At 35.7% G+C, this 15845-nt stretch overlaps 2 protein-coding genes across 4 annotated transcripts in view; one reads left to right on the top strand and one right to left on the bottom strand.

Moving 5' to 3' along the window:
• Positions 1-15845, bottom strand: part of C6H12orf29 (chromosome 6 C12orf29 homolog) — a 55602-nt gene that overhangs the window by 18510 nt on the left and 21247 nt on the right. Inside the window, exon 7 of one of the 2 annotated variants that reach the window (XM_045153571.1) lies at positions 12295-13548. The exons of the other annotated variant lie outside the window; for it this stretch is intronic. Within the exon in view, the coding sequence (XP_045009506.1) occupies positions 13435-13548 (114 nt within the window). The 3' untranslated portion in view covers positions 12295-13434. Of the gene's footprint in view, positions 1-12294; positions 13549-15845 lie in introns of those variants that run through there. 2 annotated transcript variants of the gene reach the window in all.
• Positions 1-15845, top strand: part of Cep290 (centrosomal protein 290) — an 89627-nt gene that overhangs the window by 63866 nt on the left and 9916 nt on the right. For both annotated transcript variants that reach the window (XM_045153569.1, XM_045153570.1), the window contains exons 40-48: positions 254-376; positions 3066-3211; positions 3524-3679; positions 6958-7084; positions 9435-9569; positions 11074-11160; positions 12406-12570; positions 13054-13176; positions 14689-14861. In XM_045153569.1, the coding sequence (XP_045009504.1) occupies positions 254-376; positions 3066-3211; positions 3524-3679; positions 6958-7084; positions 9435-9569; positions 11074-11160; positions 12406-12570; positions 13054-13176; positions 14689-14861 (1235 nt within the window). The remainder of the gene's footprint in view (positions 1-253; positions 377-3065; positions 3212-3523; positions 3680-6957; positions 7085-9434; positions 9570-11073; positions 11161-12405; positions 12571-13053; positions 13177-14688; positions 14862-15845) is intronic.

Here is a 15845-nt window from a genome sequence, read left to right as displayed (position 1 = left end):
AATGTTCTTGCAATTTAAATATGTATACAATGTTTTCAAAAAGTATGTTTCATGCTAGTTTGATTAACTGGTTCCTTCTTTTGTGTTTATCATCCAGAGCAGCATATATTCTACAACACAGTAGTGGCTACAGTGCTACATTTAAATTATGCATCATTTAACAGGCACTGTTAATAATAGACTCAGAAAAATTTTATGGTTATGTCTTTTGGCAGTTACTTATAGATCTAAAGCTAAATCTTAATGTTTTCAGAACAGACATCTAATAGACAATAAACAAAGTTTAATTGAAGAACTTCAGAAGAAAGTTAAAAAACTAGAAAGCCAACTGGAAAGAAAAATGGATGAGGTAGATCTAAAACCTATGAAAGAGAAGGTATGTAAAGCATGCTGATTAATATGTTTGCAGTGTGATCATCTAAAATAAGTTTCTGATGAACAGATAATTGACTGTGTTGACTGGAGGGCCTAATATGTACTATAAGTGGTACTATCTCTCCTTTAGGATTTATGTACACTTGAAGATGCACCTATAAGATATTGATTACTTAGAAATTACTGTACCTTCTACATGTAGCTTCCTGGTGTAGGAGGACCTTCATTGTCTCTTCATACCTTACATATCCCAGTTTCTTTAATATTTCTTCCAAGGGTAATAATCTATACAGCTCTGTGGTTTTCACCTTTTGCACAATGCTGGATATATTAAGAACTCTTCATTGACCCATTATCTTCTAGTGCTTTATGCCATTAGTTCAGGTCATAATGGAATGGTTTGGAATACATCCAGTATTTGCAGAAATAAAAACCAGTTTGTTCATACACTTACTCTCTTTGGAGATAAACCTCATCCTTGGATACCATTTCTGATCTGATTTCCATCACAAGACCTTGGTGGCCTTGTAGCTTTGTCTGAACTCCTAACCTGTCTGTTTGAATTTATTCTTCCTCAAATAGAAATAATATTGTTTTGCCACTTTAGGATTGATCATCAAGCAAAATCATATGTCAGAGTCTTTTGCAAGGCATTCATCAACTCTAAATAGCAACTTGTAAGATATTAGTACTAAGTAGAAAAAGAAAGAGCAGTGAGCATAATACCATTAACATCTACCACCAGGAGCCTAGAGGGATTGTGCTTTCAGAGTCTGTAGTACTTGGGGATCTCTAAATTATATTTAAAAAGAAAATGCTTTCACATTTAGGGTTCGGTAATTTCAACACCTTGTTTTCTGCAAGGTGTAAATATTCATTTTTGCTGCTGGCTTGGCATGCCTATGTGATGATCAGTGTTTGCTGAATGAAAAGTGTTGTACACATCAGTCTTAGTACAGAAAACATTTTGAAACGAGAACTTTTCTCCCAATCCTTTCTTCTGTACTCGTACTCCTCATGGAGCACAAACCCTAGATAATATTCACTTTTGTTATTTCTTTCATTCTTAAATTGTTTTATTGTTCTCACTTCTTCCCTCAGTCTTTAGTGGGCAACATCAGTGGGATTAGGATGTCCCAGGCCAAATGAAGGTAGAATTACTTACTGACTTCAAGTTCACAATTAGTATTTCTATGTCTAAAAGTACAGATAATTTCTTGTATATATTTTAAGAAAGAACTTAACTGTTACCTACTTCATAAAGATTTTTTGCAGTTTTTAATAGAGCACTTGTTAGAAGTTAACCAGTACTGGAGCCTGTGTATTATAGGAGACAGATGTCTAGTATTTGAGGAGATAGCTTTAGGAGGACAGCTAATCATTCTAAGGACTCTGACTTTAAACCACAATTCTCTACCCTTTTAGACCAAGCATTCCCATTTATAACTATATTTCATGATGTCCCTCATACCCAAATGAAATTTAAGGTTAATATAAATTCATTATAACTTTCTAAAGGAGACATAGGAAAAACATGAAAGACAGTATCTTATAAAACAATGATCATGCTGGGCGTGGTGGTGCACACCTTTACTTCCTGCACTGAGGTAGGAGGATCACCGTGAGTTCAAGGCCACCTTGAGACTATATAGTGAATTCCAGGTCAGCTTGGACTAGAGTAAAACCCTACTTCAAAAAAACAATGATGATCATATTACTATATTGTTACTATATGAACATGTATATGGTCTGGTATGGCTACACTAGAAAATGTAAAGTAGTCACATGTCTGCATCTTACATACCTTGAATAGGAATTCTGAACTCCAAATACAGACCAATCCAAAACTGCCCTATTGGCAGGTTATATGCCACAAGTGGTATTGCCATTTGTAATTTGATTTCCAAGATGATAGACAATGTGTATAATTTTCAGCAAAATAATATATATTGCTTGTATCTTTATAAGGCCATTGTATTCTTAGAAAATCCAGTAATAGTAAAAAAAATAAATAAAAAATGATGTAATATGTAAAAGAAAGCGTAATTTTGAGCTTAAACCGTTATGAACAGTAATTTTTAAATTTTTCAGCATGTGGGGCTGTTCTGTCCTACGTAAGTAGTTTTTCTATGGCTCCTTTATTATTGTCATAATAAGCCATCACACCATTGTTACTATCATGCTAACTTACCTACCCCTGGAAAGTCCTTATTTTTTTTTTTATTATTGTTGTTCATATTTTGTTCCTCTCTTCAATCTATTCAGCTAACCAACGTAAACTAAATTGTAAGATTCATGAAGTGCAAACTTCCATCTGGATTGTATATGTTGCTTCTGTGTTTGGTGCCAAGAGTAGTATCTGGCATGTAGTCAGAATTAAATAAATGCATGAGTTATGAGTGAAAAATGTGCATTGAAGACATGAATGGGTTGTGGTATTAGAAGATTGGCCTGGGATTTACAAGATTAGGTTGGTCATTCATATAATTTTTTGTTAGAATATTATTTGAGTTAGAATCACCTGTATTTGAATCTTCATTTAATTACTTCTTAAGGGTTTTGGTATATATTCTCATGGGAGTATTGATTTAATATTTTTGTATATTTTGTAGATAAGTTAGAATAGTTAAAGCTTAAAGTAAAATTTAAAATGCTACTGGTTGTATTCTAACACATGTTGTTGTTTGCAGAGTACTAGAGAAGAATTAATTAGGTGGGAAGAAGGTAAAAAATGGCAAACCAAAATAGAGGGAATGCGAAACAAGTTAAAAGAGAGGGAAGGGGAAGTCTACAGTCTAACAAAGCAGCTCAACACTTTAAAGGATCTTTTTGCAAAGTGAGTTTAAATTCCAATGGAAACCATGATATGTAAAATCTACTGATCTGGAAATTGTATAGTTTTATTATAGTTGACAACATGAGACGTTTGCTAGCTAGTTATGATTCACATTTTATTTCCTTAAAATGTGTTGTGCTACAACTTAACAATTCTAAATAAGTTGTATATTGTTTTTACTAAGTTATTTCACACCAAATATTGAATGGTGAAGTTGTGATATTTTGGTGTGGTAATCACTAAGTTACAGTTTAATAAAATGAGGTCAAACTTTACATGATGTGTTTTTATCATTCTATATTAAATCCACAGAGCTGATAAGGAGAAACTTACTTTGCAGAGAAAATTAAAAACCACTGGCATGACTGTTGATCAGGTTTTAGGAGTACGAGCTCTGGAGTCAGAAAAAGAACTTGAAGAATTAAAAAAGAGAAATCTTGACTTAGAAAATGACATATTGGATATGAGGTAAGCTGCTTCATGGAATTGTAGCAATTATTCTAATGAGAACATGCTTGGCTCACCAGTGAGCCTAGGCATTCATGAATAACTCCGTAGGGTCCTTCTCTCATGCTTCTACTCTGCTACTACCAGTAACGCTTGCCCTCCCTCCCATTCTGGAGCTATGGACCAAAATCTGGGGCTTTCAACAGTTTTAGTTATAAACTCTTGTGCTATGACTCCAGCAGCTGCACACATCTGTAGCTAAGAAAGCAACAGAAGAGCAGAAAAGAGAAAACTCATTATACACCAGTTCCACCAACTAAAGAAAATAATTCCCTCCTAAAAGTTTTTGGTAGGATTCCTTCTTTTTCTATTTCCTGGAAAAGCTTAAAAAGCAATGGTGTTAGCTCCTCCTTAAAAAGTTTTTAATCTGTTTTGGGTTGCCTTTGCAGCTTCAACCATCACTGTCTTTGGATTGCTTGAGGGTTGGGGCATGAGATAGCTTAGAAAAGAAGAATAAATATTTTTGTCAAGTGAGTTTAAATTTCATTGTAAAACTAAGACTCATACAGTTAGAAGTCATCTTTCCCCTTACATAAGCTAAAACTAGCAACTTCCCAGAATTCTTTTTGTCATTGTAATATTTAGATATGATGGTATTTACTTTTCAGATATTTAAATCACGTGTTTAGGCCCAGCAATCAAGAAGAAAAAGAAAATCCATTGCTTGTTGGCTAATACTTAACCTTTGGTTTTCTATCCCAATTTGTCTTGTTTCCTTTTCAAAGTCCTTAAGTCATTGTCCCATGTCTCATATGTTTGAGAGGAAACAAGGTCATTGTACTTGGAATTCCTCTACCAGCTACCAACACTGTCACATCATTTGTTAGGAGGGCCTTTGAGATCTTTTTTATTCCTTCCTTCCTTCCCTCTCTACCCCCCCCTTCTCTCTCTCTCTCTCTCTCTCTCTCTCTCTCTCTCTCTCTCTCTCTCTCTGTGTGTGTGTGTGTGTGTGTGTGTGTTTATATGGTTGGTTTTGGCTTTTTCATGGTAGGGTATCATTCTAGCTCAGGCTGATCTGACACCCACTCTGTAGTCCCAGCCTGGCCTTGAACACATGGTAATCTTTCTATCTCTGCCTCCTAAGTGCTGGGAACAAAAGGCATGTGCCACCACACCTGGCTGTTTTACTCTTTTGGAACTCTCATCTTCTGATAGAATCATATCATGTAAGATAAAATCATGTTCCAATAAAAACAATCATACATTTCTTTCAAGATAAAGTGAGGATCATTACACATGATTTGTTATTTTGTCTGCTAATGCTTACACATGCTATAAAATATAGTCATGTTAGCAATCATTGCTGGGATTTCATTCATATATAAGATATGCAAATTGAAGCATATCTAGTTTTATAATTTCTTCTTTGTTTTTGATCATCTTGAAAAATTATCAGTAATGCTTTCTTAAATTTTACACAAAATTATATCTAGTAATATGTTGCAGATATCTCAAATACATGCATACAATGTATAATGTTGAAGTCATGGTAAGCATATCAAATTTCTCAAGCACTTAACATTTCTTTTTAATCAGTGTGTTTAGAATTGTAGCTTTTTTGAGCTATCCAGAAAAGGAAACTCCTGTAGTTTTAACTTTTTTTTTTCCTAAAGTTTTTCAGGGTAGGTCTCATGCTAGCTCAGGTTGATCTGGAATTCACTGTCATCTCAGGGTGGCCTCAAACTCACAGCAATCCTCCTGCCTCTGCCTCCCAACTGCTGGGATTAACAGCACACCTGGCTTGTTTAATTTTTTTAATATTCTATGAGCAAGATTATGTGATGGTTTTCTTTCTGTGTGTAGCTTATTTCACTTAATGTCCTCTAGTTTCATCCATGTTGCAAATGGCAGGATTTGTTGCATTTTATGTGTCTGAATTGGGTACATGTGTGTGGATACTACATTTTCTCTATCCATTCATCAGTTGATGGTGTATTTAACTTGATTCTGATTTGGTTTTTGGCTGTTGTGAATAATGCTACAATAAACACAAGTGCAGATGTTTTGTACATACTTACTTCCTGGAGATATATATGAGCATTTAAACAAATTTTTACTGTGAAGCCTCATAGTATTTTTCATAATGGGTGTGTTAACCTACATTCCTATTAACAACAGTATGCAGGGTTTCCTTTTCCACCATAACCCACTCTTCTTATTTGAGAACTGCTCGGTTAACTGGAGTGAAGCTGTGTCTCACTCTGGTTTTGATGTGTAGTTCCCACATAATTAGTGATACTGAGCTTTGAAAAGACTTACATACCTGAAAGTCTTTTAAGAAAGTTCTATTTAGGTTGATTGCCTATTTATTTGAGTACTTATTTTGTTTGAGTGTTGAGTTTGTGAGGTTATATACTATGCTGCAAGTTAATCCCCTTTCTGATGTGCACTTGGGAAACTTCTGGTTTGCAGTGTGCCTCATTATTCTCATGATTGTTTCCTTTGCTGGGCAGAGGCTGTATATATAGTTTGACAGTCTTTTATTTATTTATTTATTTTTCCTATTTTTGGTTGTTGCTTAAGTTTGCTGTGTTTTTGAGCACAGTGTTTCACCCTTGTGTTACTTTGGATGTGATATGGACAAAAGAGGTTAAACTCTATTACATGAATATTCTCATACCTAGCATTGATTATAGTCCAGGCAAGTGACTTTACACTAGAAGTGACAGCATTGTGTCAATGAGGCACTTATTGTCTTTTGAAGCAATATGGGTACTTTATACTTATGTGACTTTTTTATTTTAATGGTTTAGTTTTTAGCTTTTTGAAGTAGGGCTTCATTCTAGCACAGGCTGACCTGGAATTCACTATGTAGTTTCAGGGTGCCTCAAACTCATGGTGATCCTCCTACCTCAGCCTCCCAAATGCTGGGATAAAAGGCATGCACCACACCCAGCTTATATGACATTTGGTTTTAAATGTGAGAACTTTAACAAAAAAAAATGTGTACATAATTTGATAAAAACAAATATGTGTTATTGTCAGTGCCACACTGTCTGTATAAATCAGAGTATATTTTTAACTGATTATTTTAAAGAAATCTTTGGTGAAACCTCGGTAAATATTATAATTTGTAGTTTTTTTAATTTGTTTCTTTAAAATGTTTGGAAGTTTGGAAACATTAGAAATTAATGCATTGTTAATAAACACATGGTATTTTCTTTCTTTCCTGTGTCTTAATATTGTAAATTAGAGAAAAGTCAAGTTTTGCATAGTAAAAACCTGGTTGTTATTTATAGAACCCACCAAGCTCTTCCACGAGATTCTGTTATAGAAGATTTACATTTACAAAATAGGTATCTTCAAGAAAAACTTCATACTTTAGAGAAACAGCTGTCCAAAGATGTTTATTCTCAGCCTTTGGTGGTAAGATTACATCTTTCTGTTTCTTTTTTTTTTTCTATTGTTAAGTGCATAAAAATGAGATAAACTTCCTTATCTACTCAAAACCATTCAATACTTCTCATTAATATTGACACAGTAATCTTTTACTAGATAATGATGGATGGTAACTTCCTTAATACTCTCTGATATGATCATAATAAACTTTAGCTCCTTAAGCTTTTTATTAAACTTCATTGCAAATGATTTCTACAAATTTTAAATGTAGTTACCATGAATTCTGCTATAGTAAGAGCACAGTTAGTGATGTAAAATATGTTAGAGGACCCTCCCATCCAGTTGTGTTTGGTGTGTTTCCAGTTCATGGTCACTGTTGATTGAAGAATTTTGCTGTGTCTTATTTTTAAGTCATGTGTACATATATATGTCTATTATTTTGGTCCCTCACTTTTCCCATTTTCTGTTTCAAGTAGAAACTTTTATGTGATACTACTATGGTTTCTACCCCTGTTATTAGTGTTATTGCCCTCAGATCAGTATTAATACAGAAATACTTTTCCACCCAAGGAAATTTAGTTAAAAACAAAATAGTGAAAATAAAAAAAAATACAAAGAAAATGACAAACATATACCCATACTCAAACTGAAGTCAAGAAGAAAATAACCGTGTATGGTGCTACATGCCTTTAATCCCAGCACTCGGGAGGCAGAGGGAGGAGGATCATCGTGAGTTCCAGGTCAGCCTGGGCTAATGTGAGACCCTACCTTGGAAAAAAAAAAGTTGGGGTTCACAGGCCTGTGATCTCCTGCATTTTAGTGGAATTGAATCCCTCCCTGGACCCAAAGTCCTGAATAGTTATTCGCCTCCCCAGAAGGGGCCTGTAAGGCATATGTGCACACTTTCCTTTTGTGCCTTTGTTTTGTAAGCAATGCAGTTTGAGAGCTACTTACATAACATTTAGATTGTATTAGATATTATAAGTAATGTAGAATGATTTAAAGCATATGGAAGATGTATATAGGTTATATATGTATAACATGACACTTTATTTAGGGAGCTCAGACACTCACAACTTTTAGTATCTTCAGGGTTTGTGATTAGGAGAAGCATTCTGCAGGTAATCTCATGAATGCCAGAGCTCTACATAGAAATTTGGTGTTTTATGCTGCAGAACTCTGTGGTCTCACACTTCTGGATCCTAATTGGTCCAAAATCAAAGCATTGCAAAGTTAGTTCTTTCTGAAGTCTTTGAGGGAAAGATTTCTTTACTTAAACATGTATGTGCTTACATGCATGCATGCATACATATGCATATCAGAAGTTCAATATAAAGTCTCCTAATATTCCTGTATTCCTTCTATGCATGTCTCTGTACAAATTCCCAGTTTTCTTTGTTTGATAAGGATAACAGTCTTCCTTGATTGATATCTACCTTAGTGACCTTTTTTTTTTAACTTCTGTTAAGACTGTCCCCAAATAAGGTCACATTCTGAGATCTCAGAGTTATGACTTTAATATGAATTGGGAAGTGAAGGGACAATTCAATATACAATTAGAAACCTTTACTCTGAACTATTAAAACCATACATGAAGGCTGGAGAGATGGCTTAACAGTTAAGCATTTGCCTGTGAAGCCTATGGACCCCAGTTCGAGGTTCAGTTTCCCAGGACTCACGTTAGCCAGATGCACAAGGGGGTATACACGTCTGGAGTTCGTTTGCAGTGGCTGGAGGCTCTGGCGTGCCCATTCTCTCCCTCCCTCCCTCCCTCCCCCCCCCCTGCCTTTTTCTCTCTCTGTCACTCTCAAATAAATTAATGAAAATAAAAAAATTAAAACCATACACAATAATTAAAGCATTATGTACTTATGAAGTCACCATATGTATAGATGTCTCAGTCATGCTTGACTTTGTTTTCTATTTTAAGACAAATTACATTATGTTTCCTGTAAGTTTTATACTCCAACATATTTGGTTTTTGTAAAGCTTGCCAAGTATTTTCTATTCCTTCAAAAAAGAAAGTTTTCTTTTGGGCTGGAGAGATGGCTTAGCAGTTAAGCACTTGCCTGTAAGGCCTAAGGACCCCAGTTCAAGGCTCAATTCTCCAGGACCCATGTTAGCCAGATGCACAGTGGGCGCACTCGTCTGGAGTTCGTTAGCAGTGGCTGGAGGCCCTGGTGCGCCCATTCTCTCTCTCTCTCTCTCTCTCTATCTCTATCTGTCTCTTTCTCTCTCTGTCACTCTCAAATAAATAAATAAAAATGAAAAAAACTTTAAAAAAAAGAAAGTTTTCTTTTGACAATATGTTCTTATGAATTATGCCTTTTATGGCTTTTATTAAACTAAATGTACCTGAAATTTCATTTTCCTAAAGACATTAGGAATAGAGTCAGATGATCCTTGTCATAATGAACAGGAGCTTCGGAAGGAAAACTTGAAGTTGTCATCTGAAAATATTGAGCTGAAATTTCAGCTTGAACAAGCCAATAAAGATTTACCAAGACTAAAGGTAAGTTTAATGTCCTTTATTATCATTAGGAAATCAAATGCATGAAGCTCATTTGCCACTCACTTGTTTTTATTGATTTATATTAACTTCTCAAGTACATACCTACAAAATATCATGTTGCTGCTATAGTCTACTGAGGGTTTGCTTGTATCAAACATTATTCTATGTTGCGAGATAACAAAGGTTATTAATAAAATTCAACACTCATAAAACTGTACTTCCAGGAGAAGACTACCAATAAGCAAACAAGTTGATATGTAATATCTCAGCTGGTGTGAGCAGCTAAGGGAAAAAAAAAAAATGAATCATGGGCTGGAGAGATGGCTTAGCGGTTAAGCACTTGCCTGTGAAGCCTAAGGACCCCGGTTCGGGGCTCGGTTCCTCAGGTCCCACGTTAGCCAGATGCACAAGGGGGCGCACGCGTCTGGAGTTCGTTTGCAGAGGCTGGAAGCCCTGGCGCGCCCATTCTCTCTCTCTCCCTCTATCTGTCTTTCTCTCTGTGTCTGTCGCTCTCAAATAAATAAATAAATAAATAAATAAATAAATAAATAAATAAATACTTTAAAAAAATGAATCATGAGTAGTATTAAGGACAGGTGGGAGGGCTTGTGATTTAAAAGAGTATAAGAGAAGGCTTCCTTATAAGAGCTAGAAGAGAAGTAAAGAAGTATAGATATACTAAGAAACAATTTCAGAATACAGAAATAGTAAGCTCAGGAGTCCTGAGGTAGAAGAATATTTATTATATTTCATTAAGAATATTTAATATTGCAAATATAAAAGATAATTATTTCTTTAAAAGCATTACTTTAGTCTGATATTAATAAATGTTTTATATTTGACTTTTTAAGTATATTACTTATTTGTGGGAGTCTTTTCTCTTGGGTAGCTAATTGTTTCAATCCTATTTTCTTTGTTTTTAAATATATTTTACTTATTTATTTATTTATTTGAGAGAGAGAAAGAGGTAGAAAGAGAGAGATTGAGAGAATGGGCATGCCAGGGCTTCCATCCAAGGCAAACGAGCTCCAGATGCATGTGCTCCTTTGTGCATCTGACTTACATGGGTCATGGAGAATTGAACCACGTTATGTATGAGTTCTAAGCCCAAGTTTATATGATGCATAAATTAGCAATATGGAAAATTATTATTTTTATTATTTTTAATTTTTGTTTTTCCAAGGTAGGGTCTTGCTTTAGCCCAGACTGATCTTGAATTCACTGTGTAGTCTCAGGCTACCCCTGAACTCATCCTGACCTTCCTACCTCTGCCTCCCTAGTGTGAGATTAAAAGCATGCACCACCATGCCTGGCAGAAAGTTTTTTGAATATTATACATAGCTACTGTTTAATTAATTTAATTTAACCTGTCTTAGTTCAAAATCATTTAAAGACCTAATGTTTAATTTGGTTGTATAGCTTATTAGGTCAGATGAATGGTTTTGCCTTTCATTTCAGTGGTATGATTATGTCAGATTGTTATATATTTTCTCTTATATTTTAGAATCAAGTAAGAGATCTGAAGGAAATGTGTGAACTTCTTAAGAAAGGAAAAACAGAAGTTGAGCGGAAACTTGGCCAGGTTAGAGGGGTGAGTATGTCTTCTTCGGAATCTAGAGCCAAAGATGGAAGCCCATTGGTTTCATGTTAGTGCCACAAATAGAAGCACTCATATGCAAAGCTTCGTTTAGGGAATAATACTGTTACCTGTATGGTGTAGTCTGTAAAGGTATCAAAAAAAGGGCTAGGGAGATGGCTCAGTGGTTAAAGGCATTTGCTTGCAATGGCTGTTGGCCTGGGTTTAGTTCCCCTGGTATCCCATAAAGCTAGTAGAAAAAAGTGGCATATGCATATGGAGTTCTCTCTCTCCTCTCAAATAAATAAAATATTTGTAAAAATTTTTAAATGTCAAGAATATTAAGAGAAAAATGTTCAGAGCAAAAGTTAGCAGTAACACATTTTTCACAAGTTAAAATACATATATGTGCTATACATAGAAGGTCTCTTTTCAATTCAATAATGAAAGTTGTGATAATGTTATATAGGTATATCATAATTATTTATTACATGGTACAAATGCTAGCTAACCATTTTTATTAAATTAAGCATATTTTATCAACTGTTGAAAATAACTTAATGAGGGCTGGAGAGATGGTTTAGTGGTCAAGCGCTTGCCTGTGAAGCCTAAGGACCCTGGTTCGAGGCTTGATTCCCCAGGGTCCACATTAGCCAGATGCAGAAGGGGGCACATGCATCTGGAGTTCGTTGCAGTGGCTGGAGGCCCTGGCACACCCATTCTCCCTCTCTGTATCTGCCTCTTTCTCTCTCTGTCTTTTGCTCTCAAATAAATAAATAAAAATAAAAACAAAATTAAAAAACCAAGAAAATAACTTAATGACTGGCAAAATATATTTTATATCACTTTTTTTTTCTTTTCTTTTTTTTTTGGTTTTTTTTTTAGCCCAGGCTGACCTGGAATTCACTCTGTATTCTCAGGGTGGCCTCAAATTCATGGCGATCTGCCTACCTCTGCCTCTCCAGTGCTGGGATTAAAGGTGTGTACCACCACGCCCAGCTATATCAGATCTTTTATTCAGGTATCTAATATTTATATTAAACAGAAACTACATTTCTAAGCAAGGACTGTTCTCAGAGAAAATTGCCTTTATGATGTTGTAATTAAAGGTTGATGACTCAAGTTGTAGACACACAGACACGGTTTCTCTTTTCTGATTTTTATTCCATGTAACACAAACTGGTATATTGATGAGTACAATAATACATCTGTGATCGTGTTGATACTCCAGGATCTTTAAAACTTTGCATTCTCTTGTAGTCTGGTAGAAGTGGAAAGACAATCCCAGAACTAGAAAAAACCATTGGCTTAATGAAGAAAGTAGTTGAGAAAGTCCAAAGAGAAAATGAACAGTTGAAAAAAGCATCAGGAATATTGACCAGTGAAAAAATGGCTAATATTGAAATGGAAAATGAAAAGTTGAAGGTAATTCTTCTAATGTAATCATTTTTATATAAATGTTTTACTGTTTTGAAATTTTAGAGTCACAGCATATGTAATGGCTGTATTTATAGTTCTAGTTTAGATGAAAATAAAGCTGAAGGTAGGAACAGCATGGCTCCAGTTTGATCATCCTTGACATTTCAAGACCACTTCTAGTTCTGGTAAACATAGATCTTGGCTATTTCAAAAGGGCAGATTCCCAGCTTCTCACTCCAGAGATATGAGTTATAAGAGTGGTATTTTAGGAGTTTTGATGCTCTTTTCTTAAATCTTAAGCTCATTCAAACTGTAACCAAGGTTGAGTGAGGACTCCTATTGTGGATAATTAGTATTTATGGAAAAACTTTAATTCTCATCATATCAAATAGTTTCTGAAACTACTTTGAATTAACTCGTATGACTTTGCATGATCATATTTTATTTGATGTCCTTGCTTTAATAACATGTAGCTTTATTAATTACCAGGCTGAATTAGAAAAACTTAAAGCTCACCTTGGGCGTCGGTTGAGTCTGCACTATGAATACAAGAACAAAGGTACAGAGAAAATTGTTGCTGAAAATGAAAGGCTTCGTAAAGAACTTAAAAAGGTAAGAATTTTATGACTTTTTTCCCCCTCATTAATTGTACATATTGGTAAAACTGAAAGTAGATAAAAATAGATATTAAGAGATTCAGGAGGATGTGAGGGTGATCTGGCTGTGACATCTATCACCGTATAAACCACCAAGGTTGATTTGGCTGATCTGGCTGGCTAGGCAGTGTCCCCTTCCTCCCTTACTCAATGTGCATCCCTCCTGAAGCTGTGTACTTGATCGAAGAGGATGAAGAGAAGAACTGGTCTTCAGTTAAGGGTATTTGAGTAGCTGCATTCCCCTGCTGGAATCTCCAAACAACCTCTCACAAGATTCAGGAATTGTTTCTACATCTGACATCAGGGTGTTCTTATGTCCTATGGGAAACTCATAATTCAAAAAAAAAAAAAAAAAAAAACACTAAGTTTATATAGTACAATGTAGAAGTTACTCTGGATTCAAATTGTACCTTTGCTGTTAGTTATGGTAACTACAGCATGCTGCTTACCTTTGCTCTGCTCCTTAATTACCTCATATATGAAATCGGCAGTACTAAGTATGCCTATCTCATAGTTGGCCAGGCCCCCCATGCCAGCACTCAGAGAATAGACTTAGGATTGCTATAGAACTTTTGTGAGATTCAAGTGAATTGGTATTTATGACTATGACTTAGAGCATGGCCCAGCTTGTAAAGCAAGGAATAGAACCATTGTGTTAAACAGTAAGATTACTTTCTATTTAAATAGAAAAATGTGTTCCTTTTGTCCAAATAGGTATTCATTATTTATTTATATGGATCATCTACTGAATAAAATGAAAGTGCTATTTTATAAGCAAGTGAGCATAGTAATTAAATGTGTTGTGAGGCCAAAGTGATGCTGTGTCTTGAAAGTAGATGTTTCATAGTGCATATAATATATGTCACCTAGACATTTTTGTACTTATGCTTGTGTCTCTTGAGTATTAGGGAGTCAAAAAAAATCTTTTAAAGTATAAAGGAATTAACTATCTCATTATTCTGAATGAACTCATATATTCTGAAAAACAAAATGACAAATTTAATCAGAGTAAAATAGTTTGACTTCATTTTCATGCTCTTTTGTACTATGTATGGTCAGATTGCTATTTTATAGTCAAGTAAACACTGTACTTTTTGCATTTTTTGTATTATTTATTTATTTATTTGAGAGTGACAGACATAGACAGAAAGACAGATAGAGGGAGAGAGAGAGAGAATGGGCACACCAGGGCTTCCAGCCTCTGCAAATGAACTCCAGACGCATGCGCCCCCTTGTGCATCTGGCTAACGTGGGACCTGGGGAACCGAGCCTCGAACTGGGTTCCTTAGGCTTCACAGGCAAGCACTTAACCGCTAAGCCATCTCTCCAGCCCACTTTTTGCATTTTTTAATCAGCCTTTATGAATGCAGGTTATTCTTATTTTCTAGCTTCCAGTGATGATTATAAACACATTTCATGTGTGAAAATTGGGTTTTGTCATAATATACTATTTAGCTTTTAATCACAGGAAACTGAAACTTCAGAGAAACTGCGGATCACCAAAAATAATTTAGAGATATTAAATGAGAAGATGGCAGCCCAGCTAGAGGATACTGGTAAGAAACTACAGTTGGCAGAAAGCCGAGGTCCACAGCTTGAAGGCGCTGACAGCAAGAGCTGGAAGTCAATTGTTACTTCAAGGTAGGAACATAGTTTAAAACACAGAGTTTGGGCTGGAGTGATGGCTTAGTGGTTAAGGCGTTTGTCTGCAAAGCCAAAAGATCTGGTTTGATTCTCCAGGACCCATGTAAGCCACATGCACAGGGTGGTGCATGCATCTGGAGTTCGTTTGCAGTGGCTGGAAGTCCTGGTGTGCCCATTCTCCCCCTCTCCTTCCCTCTCTCTCTCTCTCCCCCTCCCTCTCCCTCCCCCCTCAAATAAATAAATAAATTATATTTAAAAACACAAAGTTTAATTCAGTGCATCATTGGCATTAATGATGATCTAGTTCGAATGAACTTCTTATTTCCTGATGAACAGTTTGATATTTAAGTTATTTTTGTTATGTTCTAACATTACCAGAAACTTTTTTTTTTTTTCTCCTTCTTTCAAATATTTAAGTAATTTCACTGACAGGCCACAGAATAGAGCTGAGCTAAGGTGGAGCTAATGCCAGAGAACTAGGTGAGCCTGGGCTGAAGCTGCCCACCTCTCCTGAGTGCTGCACTTCCCCAGCTGTAGCCTGAGCAGCTTGTGTCCATTCTCCACTGAGGCGCAGTGCAGGAACAGTTGGGCTGTTTTGCTACAGTCTGTTATGCTGCATCTGGGCTCACCTGCGATGCTTTCAGTTATATCCTGATGAACTTTCTTTACAGGTAGCCATAATGGATGAACACAGCAGCAATGTTAGTATCCTACTGCTTTCTGGTACATTTTCTCCCACCTCATCAGCCTCTTTATCAGTATATAGGACTTCTGCCTATGAAACAGTCTTTATGGCCATGAAAGCCACTAATCTCTGAATATGATAGTTTACCAATAAATGTTCATATTATCACTGTGGCCAGTTCATCATAAGGGTGTTGAATTGGTAAAGGCTTTGGTGTCATTCCCATTTTTACTTTGAGGGCTCTGGTAGCTAGTAACGGCCTTTCCCAGTCTTCCAATATGAAGTATATTGCTTGC

The sequence above is a fragment of the Jaculus jaculus genome, chromosome 6 (genome assembly GCF_020740685.1).
Source record: "Jaculus jaculus isolate mJacJac1 chromosome 6, mJacJac1.mat.Y.cur, whole genome shotgun sequence".
In the NCBI taxonomy this organism is placed as follows: domain Eukaryota; kingdom Metazoa; phylum Chordata; class Mammalia; order Rodentia; family Dipodidae; genus Jaculus; species Jaculus jaculus.
This window is presented reverse-complemented; position numbering and strand designations above follow the sequence as displayed.